At 64.2% G+C, this 12,752-nt stretch overlaps 2 protein-coding genes across 4 annotated transcripts in view; one reads left to right on the forward strand and one right to left on the reverse strand.

The window, feature by feature from the left end:
• The window catches only part of ESPN (espin), a 32,450-nt gene extending 24,723 nt beyond the window's left edge, over positions 1-7,727 (forward strand). For both annotated transcript variants that reach the window (XM_082615123.1, XM_082615124.1), the window contains 5 exons: positions 565-710; positions 786-1,049; positions 5,562-5,641; positions 5,732-5,743; positions 6,843-7,727. In XM_082615123.1, coding sequence (XP_082471249.1) covers positions 565-710; positions 786-1,049; positions 5,562-5,641; positions 5,732-5,743; positions 6,843-6,990 — 650 coding nt within the window. In that variant the 3' untranslated portion in view covers positions 6,991-7,727. The remainder of the gene's footprint in view (positions 1-564; positions 711-785; positions 1,050-5,561; positions 5,642-5,731; positions 5,744-6,842) is intronic.
• Positions 7,728-7,983: 256 nt separating this feature from the next.
• On the reverse strand, positions 7,984-12,659 carry TNFRSF25 (TNF receptor superfamily member 25). 2 transcript variants are annotated; one of them, XM_082615198.1, is made up of 10 exons: positions 12,299-12,659; positions 11,645-11,762; positions 11,324-11,458; positions 10,801-10,968; positions 10,629-10,707; positions 9,815-9,870; positions 9,609-9,716; positions 9,383-9,417; positions 8,730-8,910; positions 7,984-8,544 (listed from the first exon to the last, which is right to left on the reverse strand). In XM_082615198.1, the coding sequence occupies exons 1-10, from the start codon at positions 12,338-12,340 to the stop codon at positions 8,222-8,224; spliced, it is 1,245 nt and encodes a 414-aa protein (XP_082471324.1). In that variant the 5' UTR covers positions 12,341-12,659; the 3' UTR covers positions 7,984-8,221. The 2 variants fall into 2 exon arrangements, with proteins under 2 accessions (XP_082471324.1, XP_082471323.1); XM_082615197.1 differs by having other exon boundaries at positions 9,383-9,420.
• Between the last annotated feature and the right edge of the window lie 93 nt (positions 12,660-12,752).

Below are 12,752 nucleotides of genomic sequence, written 5' to 3' on the forward strand. Positions count from 1 at the left end.
TCTGCGCGTGTGTCTGTCTGTGGGTGTGTGGGGGGAAGGGGGCCGGCTGGCTTGTGGCATCCAGGGTCCCGAGTCTATAGCCATGGAAGCCCCAGGTGACTCAGTCCAAGGGTCACTGGGGTTTGCTGGTGCAGAGAGATGGCCAGAGGGAGGCTCCACCCTGGCGGGGCCGGGCCAGGGAAGCCGGGACAAAGGTCAGGTGGCTGGCCCCAGGCAGTGTTCTGGAGCTGGGCAGTGGGTGCGCTAGGCGGAGATATTCGCTAGAGGTCCCAGGGCCGGCCCAGGAGCCATCATGAACTCCCAGGGGCCTCCAGGCGGGGGCTCCACACCCCGTGAGTAGGGTCGGGAGGATGGAGGGGCCGCGCGGGCTGCCAGCTGAGGACCCGCCTCTGGGGTCCCAGAGAGCTGCCTGTGGGACCTGGGACCTGGAGAGCTGCCCTCTGAGCCCAAGGGAAGGCCCCGGCCTGCGCTGACTTGGGGAAGGGGGCAGCAGAGGGCAGGTAGGGGGCGGCAGGGACGCGGGCCTCACACCAGGCCAGCGTCTCCTCTCCTGCCTCCGCGCAGGCACCAAGTCTTTCAACATGATGTCCCCGACGGGCGACAACTCCGAGCTGCTGGCTGAGATCAAGGCGGGCAAGAGTCTGAAGCCGACGCCGCAGAGCAAGGGGCTGACCACGGTGTTCTCGGGCAGTGGGCAGCCGGCCTCCCAGGTAGGCGATGCAACAGACGCCCCAGCCCCTCGACCCCGCCCACCCGGCACTCAGCCCCGCCGCTTCTCCCCGCAGCCCGACTCGCCGCTGCCGCCGGCCTCGCCGGCACCGTCACGGGCCCGGAGCCCCACCCCGCCGGCCGCGGGGTCCCAGCCACTGCTCAACGGCAGCGTGGCGCCGGCGCCGCCTGCCACCCCTGCGCCGGGCGTGCCGCTGGACGTGGAGGCGCTCATCCCCACGCACGACGAGCAGGGCCGGCCCATCCCCGAGTGGAAGCGCCAGGTGATGGTGCGCAAGCTGCAGCTGAAGATGCAGGAGGAGGAGGAACAGAGGCGGAAGGTGGGCGGGGTTGGGCTTCCCAGAGGGCCCTGGGGTCCGCACCTGGGTCCACAGCCCATGCCCCACATCATCCCCCAATCTGCCCGGGACCTTTCAGCCTCAGACGGCTCCCATCACCTTTGGGAAAAAGCACGATTGGACCACCACCCATCTCCTGGGAAGGTTCCCAGTCTCCACGGCCAGCACCACCCCCCAACAACCTGTCCTTTAATGCGATGGCAGTGTTTATCAAAGTCTAAGATGCCCTCAAATCGCCCGTGATCTTATTAAAATGCTTTTTCTGATTCAGGTGCTCTGGGTGGGGATGGGATTCTGCGCTTCAGACAAGCTCCCGGGTGAGGTTGACTCATCCAAGGGACCGCATGAGTAACCAAGAGGCTTTTGGTCGTAGTCAGACTGGCCTGGGCTCTCTCCCTGAACTACCACTTTCCACTGATACTGAGCCTCATCCAGCCTCAGGTTTCTCATCTGTCGGATGGGTTGATCATCCCTGGCTGGCAGGGTAGTTTGCCATTGATCTGCTCAACAGACATCCCCCCGGCGCCGTCTATGTGTTACACACTGTTGGTGTTGCCTCTGGGGATTCACGGGTGAATGTGTCAGTGCAGGGCAGGGGGGCGTGTCAACCAACAAGCAAGCACAGCACCTTAGTCGAGTGATAAGTGCCCCCAAGGAGACAAAACAGGGCAATGTGAGAGAGTGAGCAAGTGGCGAGGTGCTCTGATGGGGAGGGCAGAGGACTGGGGCAGCCCTAAACCGACCACCCTGTTTGGGTTTGGGGTGGTGGTAGGGGAGGAGAAAGTGATGTCTCAGGTAGACTTGGAAGATGAGGAAGAAGTGGACAGGGAGAAAAGAGGGTCAAAGAGCGAGCAGGAAGGACCAGGGAGGTCTGACAGAGTGGGCGTGGTAGCTCCAACACGGTACCACTGAAGGGGGTGGAGTCAAGACGTCAGGAGTGGCCAGATCACTAAGGCCTGGCCTTGAAGACAGTGGACTTTCTCCTGGAGTAGCGGGGAGCCTGGGAGTGGGGTTAAGCGGAGAAGTTGGCATCGTCATATTTGTATTTGGGAAACATCTTTGTGTGGGGGGCTGTGGTGGGCCAGGATGAACTGGGAGGCCTGTGAGGAGGTGACGGCAGCACCCCCATCACCACCTGGGCTGGAAAAACCTAAAATGAGGACCAGATGAGACTATAAGTGCCTGGCAAGCCTAGCTCTGTAAGTTGTATTATTATTCCAGGACTCAGAGAGGGTGGGAAGAGGGGTGAAAGGCACAGCTTCAGCCACTTTAAGGGCCTCTCATTCAGCAGTAAAACGGACAGCATGGACAGGGAGGTCTTGGGCCACAGGGGAGTTTGATTAGGGGTCATCTGTCTGGGGTGAGGGGCGGCCTCGCTGGGATCTGGCCTCGAAATCGCAGACCTTGGATGGGGAGGGAGAGGGCTGCCGTCTGTCGCAGCTTCAACGCCTTTTGCATGTTCCTTTGGTGGTGTAATGAGCGACCAAGCCAGGTGTGGAGACCCCATCTGCCGGCCCTGCCTCTGCAACAGCGCCCAACGACCGGCTGTGTCCCCGCCAGCGACCAGAGTGGACACTGCCCAGCGCCTGGAGCGGCGGCCTGGGCCGAAGCCTCGTCCCAGTGTAATCGCCCGCCGGCCAGGCGCGGCCCTTCCCTGCAAACGCAGGCCCGCGGAGCCATTACACCACCCGGGACATGCAAAAGGCGTCCCCGGCGGCCGCTGCGGGAGCCGGGCCAGAGGGAGACGCGCCTCCCTCCCCTCTCTTGTCTTCCCCGCCTTAGCTGACGGCCGCCAGCTCGTGCTGCTACCCCCGCGAGGGCTGGAGGTACTCCCGCGAGTACAACGGCATCCTCGGGCCCTTCGGCGAGCTCATGACCGAGGCCGACATCCTCCGCATCGAGCAGCAAATCGAGAACCTGCAAGTGTTGCACAAGGCGCAGAAGCTGGAGGCGCGCCTGGAGCAGCTGGAGTTGGAGCTGGAGCAGCTGCTGCCCATCTCGGCCGCCCTGTCGGCGCCGCGCTTCACCGTCGACCCGCGCCGCATGCACGGCCGCGCCGCCAGCCTGCCTGCCTGGTGCAGCAAGATCTCCACGCTGCTCAAGAGCATGGCCACGCTGCTGGCCGCGCTGGGCGGACGGCCCGCGCACCTGGCCGAGCTACTTGCCGCCGACACAGGCCAGCCGCTGCCGCCGCTGACCGACGCCCCCTGGCGGCCGGGCCCGCTCTGCTTGGGCCGCTCGCATTCGCTCAGCTGGTGCCGCGAGGCCGTGGCGCGCGAGATCCTCGAGTGCGGCGTCTCGGTGCGGCACCTCCGCGCCACCTACGAGCGGCGCGCCCAGGGCTCGGCGCCCGCGTGCGGCCCGCCCCGAAAGCTCTCGCTGCCCGCAGGCGCCCCGCGCCGCGAGCCCATCCTCGAGGAGGACTACGTGGCGGCCGGCACCGGCGAGCCAAGCGCCGCCGCCGCCAACGGCCTGCCGGCCGCAGGGGAGCCCCTGGGCGTCCTGGGCCCGCCCGAGGCGCCAGGCCGCCAGGCGGCGCTGCCCGAGCCCGAGCAGTTGGCGCGCAGGCCGCCACCCTCCACCGAGCTGCGAGGCGTCCAGGACTACATCGACATGCGCAAGGAGCGCATCGTCTACCTTTTCCTGGAGCACTGGCGCAAGTGGACCTTCCGCGGCCCCGGGCGCCACGCCCAGGTGCGCCTGCGCAGACTGCTGCCCCGCGTGGTGGCCGCCGGCGCCGATCCCGGCCCGGAGGCAGCCGACGCTTCCCAGCCGCCGGCGGACGATGGCCCGGACGAGCGGCTGCTGCGCCTGCTGAAGCAGCGGCAGGTGGTGGGCAAGCTGCTGGGCCACTGGCGGAGCCTGCTGCGGCAGGTGCCGGCGCGCCAGCCTCGCGGCCTGAGCCTGGCACACGGCTTATACTGGCCCGAGCACTTCTTGCCGCCCCTCGACGGCGGCGCACCCCGGCGATACGACAGCCTCACGCTCGACCTCTTCATGCTCGGCTACTTCCAGCTGCTCGAAATGGGCCTGAGCCGCGAGGAGCGCAAGTTTCGCCACCTGCTGTGCTACGAGATGTTCGACCGGCTGGGCAGCCACCCGTGGGAGCTCATCCGTCTCTTCCACCGCGTGGTACTCGAGGAGGTGGAGGCCGGCCGGCGCGGCTGGAGTGACGGCTTCGAGGACCTCAGGCGCCAGTTCTTCGGAGACACCCCGGAGGCTGAGCCGGCCCGGGAAGAAGAGGTGGAGAAAGAGCAAAAGGAAGGGACAGATAAGGAAGAGAGGGAGCCGACCGAAGAGGCCGCTCCAGCTCAGACGGGCGACTGGCCAGAAGGGCAGCCAGAGGCGCCGGCCCCTGCGCCGCAGCCCCCGCCCCCGCCAGCCGCGCCTCCCCCGACGTCGGACCCTTCTAGCTCCGAAGCCCCCGCCGAAGAACCCCTGGAGCTGGTATCTGAGATGGGCGAGTTCAGCAATGAGGACATCTGCCGGTACATCGACCGCAGCTTCTCCTTCTGGAAGGAGAAGGAAGCAGAGCTTTTTGACATCTGAGCGGCAGAATTCGGAATTTACCCTCAAGCGTCTTAACCCGGGCCTGGATGCCTGTCTGATGCCCTCCAGAGGTCAGAATACGGCAGGAAGAAACCAGGACAGGACGAGTGGCCTTGGAAAAGCCAGAGTGCCCAGAACCAGGCTGCCTCAGCCTTTGAGATCCCACGGTGGCCGCTTGTGGGGTGTTGGCCGGAATGGGCAGGGCACGGCACAGAGCCAACCAGGTGTCCCCCTCTGGCTCTCCAGCGACGCCTGGCTCCGTGTGGAGCCAGGTGGAAGCAGCAGCCCCTCTTGAGTGCGGGACTGTGGGTCCCCCTTGGGGCAGTGTGGCTCTCTTTCTTTCTTTGGTTTTTCACTGGAGTTCATAGCTACCTCTTTGGCTGAGGTCCAGGGAGCCACAGGTGCAGTGTTCGTGTGACGTGTCCAGACCCTTTCTCCTCTGTAACATGCAAGTAATAAAACACTTTGCCGTAAGCTGCCTGTGTTGGATGCCCCCACCCCCATGTCGTTGCAGCCACACGATTGTAGAGCTAGCAGGCATGGAACAGAAGGTCCTTCACAGTGGAACCAGGGACCGGCCTGAGCCTCTCTGAGCAGGCAGGATCTGTGAAGGCCCAAGTATGAGTCTGCCCAGAGATTCTGGGCCAGGGGCCTGGAGCCACCTATCCACCCCCACTGCGCCCCACCTTGGGGAGTCTCCCCCGTCTGCTCCTCTCCTACGCCTCCGACACTCAGCTCTGACCTCTCTGGCGCCGCCTCTGGGACACGGGGGCCTGAGTCTTCATCCATTTGCCCTATAAAAGGGCATAAAGAGAGTCTCTTCCTGCGACCCCATCTGTGTCCCGTTGTCCCTGACTCATGCAGCTCCCCTGGGTGGGGGAACACCCCCGCTGACCCCCGTGTCCCAGCCCATTGCTGGCCCTGAAGCCTTGTGCTGTGTTTCAGGAGAAGGAGGAGGAGGCCTGGCTGGCCAGCATGCCGGCCTGGAGGCGGGACATCCTGCGGAAGAAGCTAGAAGAGGAGAGGTGAGCTGAGGAAGCCGCGGGGCTTAGCAGGGTGTCTTGATCGTGTCCCTGAGGTGGTGGCACCAACTAACACCATCTCTTTTCTTCCAGGGAGCAGAAGCGGTGAGTGTGGGGCTGGGCCCAACCTGTGTCCCCTCCCCCCACCCAGTCACAGTCCTTTTGCCCCTTCCTCCAGCCCCCGTCTTGAGTGCATCCCCTTGTCACTCAGCCCTGTTAGCACAGTGTCTTTGCTCCCAGTAATGCCACAGACCCCTCTCCCCCAGGAACTTACCCACTGCACCTCAAAGTCTTGCTCCCTGTCCCCAGTTACCCAGCCCCCATCTCCCGTTAACCTAGCCTTTCTGCCTTGCAGTTAACCCCACCTCAGTATCGATAACCTAGAGCATCTGTTCCTCAGATCTTTAGTTTCTGCCCTTAGTAATCTAGCCGAGTGCTGTCTGATAGGTGTATAAGTTGAGCCACATATGTAATATTAAATTCCTAGCCGCCACAGTGAAAAAATAAAAAGATGAGTGAACTTAATAGTCTATTTTACTTAACCCGGTAATAATAATTAGGAAAATCATTGAGATGTCTTACACTCTTTTTTAAAACTAAGTCTGCGAGATGCGATGAGCATTTTGCACCTAGGTGCAGCTCAGCCCCGGCATTTCATACGCTCAACAGCCACACGTGCTTAGTGGCTGCCTCATCAGCAGTGCAGATCTAGCCATGGTCTAATAACCTGTCCCTAATCCCCCAGCCCCTGTCTCCCAATAATGTGGTCCCTCTGTTCCCCGGCAGCCCAACCCCCGTCCCCAGGAACTCGGGTCCCAGGCCCCGCACCACGCCCTCCTCACTCTCCGTCACACTGTGACCCAGCACCGCTGTTTCCAGTAACACCCCCAGCTGGCAATAACCCAGCTACAGCCTCTCGCTTTCCCAGCTCCTGTGCGTCCCCCCCCGTGACCCCAGTCTGCCCCCAGTCAAGCTCCTGTCCCCAGCAATCCCGCCCACATGCCTCCTAACCCACCCCCTGTCCCCAGTCACCACCTACCCCTACAACCCATTGCCCTGCCCACCATTCATTAGTGCCTCTGTCCCCGGCAACCCAGCCCCTGCCCTCAGTAACACACTCCTTGCCACCGGTGACCCCCCCCCCATGGGGCCTGGCCCACCGTCTCACCCTTACCCGGGACTGTGCCCCCCACCCCATGCCCAGGAAAGAGGAGGAGCGACAAAAGCAGGAGGAGATGCAGCGGGAGAAAGAGCAGTCGGAGAAGCTGCGGACGCTCGGCTACGACGAGAGCAAGCTGGCGCCCTGGCAGCGACAGATCATCCTGAAGAAGGGGGACATCGCTAAGTACTAGACGCCGCCCTCCTGCTCGCAGCCTCGCGAGCTTGGGGCCGCCCCCAGACCCCGCCCCGGCCTGCCAGGCCCGGGCCGAAGGGCTGGCAGCCGCGCCGCCCTCCCCTCCCGCGCTGGAACCCCCCCCCCTTGACCCCTACCCCGGGCATCCCCCCTTCCCCCGCACCCGCATCCCCAGCCCCGGGCGACGCTGGAGCGCGCCCGCCGCCGCAGTCGCCCAGAAAAAGTGCCCAAGCTGTTGACGCAAAAAGACGCTGCTTATTTGCATGCCTACTTACATATATTTGCATGTTCGTTGAATGTCAAAGTGTGCAGAGCGCTCCCCAGCCCCGTGGGTGGTGACCTTGGTTTCCTGCGGGTCGCGCGCCCTTTTGCCGCCCCCTCCCCTGCACCCCGGAACCCGCGTCGCTGTCGCATACTGGGCGGAGGCAGGCCCCGCGCTCGGGGGAAGGGGTTTTCCTCTCTCCCTGACCCAGATCAGCGCACGGCCCAGCCCCGGCCGCATTTCCCATCCCCGCCGAGGGTTTCCTCTCAGTCATTTGTTTACCAGAAACGATGAAAACTGCAAACTGCCCGTCGGGACAGAGTTGCCGCTCCCGGCGCCCCACCTCCAAGTCTGCGCGCCGTCCCCAGCCAGGCCCCGCACTCCCCCGACGCTTTCACTGTCCTGACGGAGTGCGTGGAGGACGAGGGATCCTGAACCTGTGTCTCCAACCGCTGCCTCCCCGGTCCCCGCCATCCCGCACCCGCATTAAAGCTCTCTCAGCCGCCCGGGGCTCACGCTCGCTCTCACTCGTCGTCACCGCGCCTCCCTCTCCTCGGGGTAACTGGGCCATGGCGGGGCCGGAGGGGCAGGCTTGGGCTACGGGCCACACTGGCCTCCGCCGTGGGTGGCAAGACTTCTGGCCCTTTCGACGCCCCTGGGAAACCAAGCCTGGGCCACTTAACACCCCCAGTCCCGCGGAAACACCAAGCAGCAGCTTTTCTTCACAGATTTTAATAATACCAAGGCCTCAGCCAAACACAGGCCAAGAAACAGCTGATGGTCGTTGGTGCTTCCTCGCCTTAACTGGAACCCTAGGGGCGCGCAGGGGTGAGGCTGGCAGGCGCTGCTACGCAGGGCCGTGCCAGGGGCTTAATAAGTGACATTAAATGTCTACACGCATAAGTAACCGTACTTAGGGCTTCTGCAAGGGCCACCAGAGCCTCGAAGTGGCGGGTGGGCCCCGGCGTCACGGGCCACGCTGCAGGCGGCTCCGCAGGTCCTCGGCGCAGCCGTCCAGCCCCATGCGCTCCAGGGCGGCGTAGACGGCGCCCAAGCCCGCGGGCTGCTGCTGGCGCCAGCGCTTGAGCATCTCGTACTGCTGGTCGCGGAAGCGCCCGACCTCCACCTCCACCGCCTCGATCTCCGCCTCGCGCAGCCCCAGCGTGCGCACGAACTCCTTCCAGCGCCGCGCGGGCACCGCGTCCATCACCTCGTAGAGCTGCGGGCCCGGCTGGAGCATGGCGGCCGCCGAGCCTGCAGGGGGCGCCGGCGAGGGCGGGGGCGGCGGGCCTGCGGCCAGAGAGAGCCAATGGGGAATGCAGGTAGGGGCCAAGGGGCAGGGGCCCCGTCGGGCAGGGAGGTCCACCTGGTCAGTTAGGGGACGGGAAGTGGGCAAGTGGCCTCAGGAAAGCACAGCTTATCACCTCGGACTCAGGAGAATGGGGTCAAGGCCTCAGGCCCCTGAAATCCCTTACCAAGAGCTCTGCTGGGCAGCTGGTCCCAGGACCACGTCACCTCCGGGAAGGGCGCCTCCTGGGCCTGGGGAGAGCCAGAGGTCCAGCTGCTGCCTACCAGCTGGACGGTGCAGACCTCCTCACTGCCGCTGGGTGTTACCGGAAGGGTGGGGCTGCTGTCCGGGGGTGAGAGGTGGGTGGCCTGGAAGCCGAGAGAGGCCCCAGGTCAGCCTCGCTTGCCTGGCTCTGGGGTCTCTGGCCAGGGGTGGGCATCCCTGGTTCAGTCAGCAAACATCCCCCGGTGGCACCTCCCCCGGTGGCCGTGCCCTCTCACTGTGACCCAGTCGAAGAGCTCCCTCTTCTGCCTGGAACGCCCTGCCCCTGCTGCCCTCTCCTTGTTCCGCCAAGCCTGGTAGAGGCCTCACCGTGGTGACACTCTTCCTACTGAACTGTTCGCTTCTGTTTACCTGTCTAGACCCCCGTAGACTCAGAGCCACTTGAGGACGGGCCCTGAGCTGCTCCCACTCACTGATAACTCAGCACATGTGTTCGTGAGGTCTACTCCGTGCCAGCTACCAGGCGCCGCGCTGGGATCACGAGTTATAATAAGGCCCAACCGCTCAGCTCCGGAAGGCTTGCTCACTCTCATCCTAGAACACTACTGAGAATCTTACCTGCAGGGGGTTCAGAGCCTCCACCCCAGCTTCACCTGCTGAGAGACACAAAGAGAATCTCATCAGCAACCAGGCAAGGCTCCGGAACCTCCGGAACCATTCAGCACCCACTCCCAGCGCTCCCTGCCTCAGTTTCCCCCACTGCATCAGGCCGAATGGGCTCTGGGCTACCCATCCTGACCCCAGGCCTCTAGGAACGTGGGCACACGCGCGCACGTGCACTTACCAGGAACTATGGCCTTGCAAAGCCGGCAGCGGCGGTATGTGTAGGTCAGGGTGGCACCAAGCAGGAGTGGGACCACCAGGCCTGCCAGGAGCACCTGGACCCAGAACACTGAAAGAGCAGCTGGTGGGTGGTGGGTGGTAGCCATCCCCCACCGTCCCCTCGGCCCATCCCAGCTCTCCCACTGGCGTTTCCATTTCACCACCTACCCTGCCTCCAGCCACAGACAGCCACACAGGGCACAGGACAGCCCCCAAGGGTGCTCCTGCAAGGGGAGAGGATGCGGTGGAGGGTGAGGGAGTACACACCAAGGGGGGGGGGGACTGCTCAGGACCACCTGACATCTTCTCCATCCTGGAGGCCCTTCCCTCCTGAGAGCCTGACTCTACCCAAGAATGTTCCCCAAGTACTGCTGAAACGTCACTGGTGTCCATAACAGTAACAACAAACGCTACTTATTGAGCTTCTTCTAGACTAGACCGAGGGGCACTAGAATGTCAACTCTGGGATTTGCCTGTTTTGTTCCCTGTCGTTTCCCCAGCACCTAGAACAGTGTCTGGAAATGACAGATGCTCAAGAAACACTTGTGGAGCAGATGCGTGAATAAAGTTAGTCACCCCTTAATCAGAGCCCTGGGGAGAGCCACTAAGACTCCCACGTTCAGGTGGGGAGGCCACAGATTGGAGAGGTGAAGTAACTTGCCCAAGGTCCCTCTGAGAACAAGGGGCAGATCTTGAGTCTCAGCCCAAGTTTTGAAACTTTATTAACATGACTCTCTCTGTAAGTGACACATCCTATCCTTAACGTAGGGCTGGAAGGATTACTAAAGGAAAATATGACATAGAGTGAAGATATGCCCCCTTATTTATCTGACATAAGGTGAATTCAAATTTCTCTTTACCATCCAGTGTTTGCCTGAAGTGGGACCCACTTTCCATAGGGTCAAGCCCCTCCTCCCTGACCCTCGATCCCCACTCTGCTCCCAGCCTCCCTCCCCCCAGCCCAGGGCAGCCAGGAAGTTACGTGGGACAGGACACGCAGCTGTTGCCATATTCATAGAAGCCGGGCAGGCAGGTCCCACAGTGAGTGTCTCCGCTGGAACCTGTGGTCCGGGAGATGGTGTGGGTCAGGACGGGAGAGAAGGAGGCAGGGGAAGGGGGTGTGGGAGTAGGCAGCCCAGATCGGGGGTACCCACAGGGGGCCCGCGTGCGGCGGTGCAGGGCCTCACAGTCTGGGCACGGGTGGCAGCGAAAGGGAGAGCTGTGGGGACACTGGCTGACGACGCAGTCCATGAACCAGCCTGGCTTGCAGCCGCAGTGGGTGTCCGCCACCGCCGAGCAGTTCTTCAGGGCCACCTGGGAGGCTGGCAGGGGTGTTTGGGGAGACGGGGGAGAGCAGAGACTGTCAGAGCCAAAGAGCCCCACAGAGAGGCAGGACAGGTCCCCTGGAGAATGGAGGTGAGGAGACCAGAGACAGGGCCACCCCCAAAGTGAGAGAAGTGTGGCGATCACCACAGACAAGAGGCTGGAAGGTCACCAGGATGAGAGGGCACAAAGGCATCCTGAGGCAGGGTCAGGGTAGAGGGCCCCAGGGTGGGGTGGGCACAGGGCTCTCCCAGTCAAAGGCTGGGCTCGAGCCAGCCACTTTCTTCAGAAGGACCCTGGCCAGGGCCTGTCCTCCAGAGCCGCCCTGCCCCCAAGCACTAGGCAGCCCCTCACCCTCCTCATCACAGGCCTGGCAGCGAGCACAGCGGGTCTTGTGGTGGTTCTCCCAGGCCAGGAAGGTGCCCCGGGGGCACGGGAGACAGGTGGAGATGCCACAGGGCTTTGTGCAGGGGGCCTTCAGGTAGTGCCCTGTGGAACCCAGCCTGGGGTCAAAGAGGGCTGCCGCCTTCCTATCTCGGGCTCCCTACTTCCCTCCCAGCCTCCCCTCGCCCCATCCCTGGCCTGCCTACCACCACTCCCCAGCCCTCCTGACCCCCGCCTGCCCCATCGGCCCTCACTTCCCGCCACGTCCCTCCCACCCCTTCAGCCGCTCACCTGCTGGACAGCCCCTGCAGCAGACCAGACCACTCCTCTTCTGGAAGCTGTGCACACAGTCACACCTAGGGCTGGGAGTGCTGCCCTGGCCCTGGGCACCCAGCAGCAGGAGGAGGGCCTGGGGGACAGGGGCTGCTGGCTCCCAGCCTGGCTGCCCAGGCGGGGGGCGCTCTCTACCCGGTCTCCCCAGCCTTCAGGGGCTCCAGCACTTGCCCACAGAGCAGCCCACGTCTCAGGTTCTTGCCCCAAAGGGGTGCCCATCGGTGGGGCTCTGGACTAACTTCCTTCCCCTGTGCACAGACCAGGCTTGGGAGGGGCAGAGAAGAGGGTTCCCACCAGCCCTTCTCTCAAGGCTGGGCAGCAGGCGGTCCCCACCCCTACCCACGCCCTTGCTAAGGTGGGGGGCCCTGATCTTTCTCTGCCTCGGGCCCCCAGATCCCTCCGGCTGCGAGAGGGTGTTTCCTCTCGGCGGAAGGGCCCCACCCCGGCTGAACCTCTAACTAGGTTGGAAGAGGGGCCGGCCCAGCCCCCAGCGAGGCCGGATCGGAGGCTCCTATCCCCACCCCCACCCCATCCCCGCGTCCCCTCCCTCCGCCGCCTCGGGTACTCAGGCCCCGGCCAGGCTCGAGGTCGTGTCCCCGCGACCCCACTCACCGCAGCCAGCGCCGCCGCACACGCCCCGGGCCGCGGCTCCATGGCCCTGGGCGCCACGCTGGGCCCTCGACCCGACCCGGGCTTCCCCGCTCCGCCCGCCGCGGGTGGGGCCCAGGCCGGCGCCCGCAGGCCCGCCCCGCCCACCCCGCGCCGCCCGAAGAGCCCGCCTAGGGGGAGGCGGAGGGGGAGGGCGCAGGGCGGGGCCGCCGGTACCAGGAAGCGAGCCCCCAGGCCGAAGCCCGCACACCTGAGCTCACCTGAGGCGGCTGGTTGGCAAGGTGCACACAGCACAAGGCTGCAGCCAGGTGCCACGCCTGGGTTCTAGCTTCAACCCTGAGACCACCGCTTCCTAGGGAGGCGACCTCCCCTCTCTGGGCCTCAGAGCCCGCCCTCAGCCATGAGGGGTTGGGCCAGAAGTACCCAGGTGGGAGACCCACCCTCCCCACGTACCGCG

This window comes from Mesoplodon mirus, assembly GCF_964341445.2.
Source record: "Mesoplodon mirus genome assembly, chromosome: 3".
In the NCBI taxonomy this organism is placed as follows: domain Eukaryota; kingdom Metazoa; phylum Chordata; class Mammalia; order Artiodactyla; family Ziphiidae; genus Mesoplodon; species Mesoplodon mirus.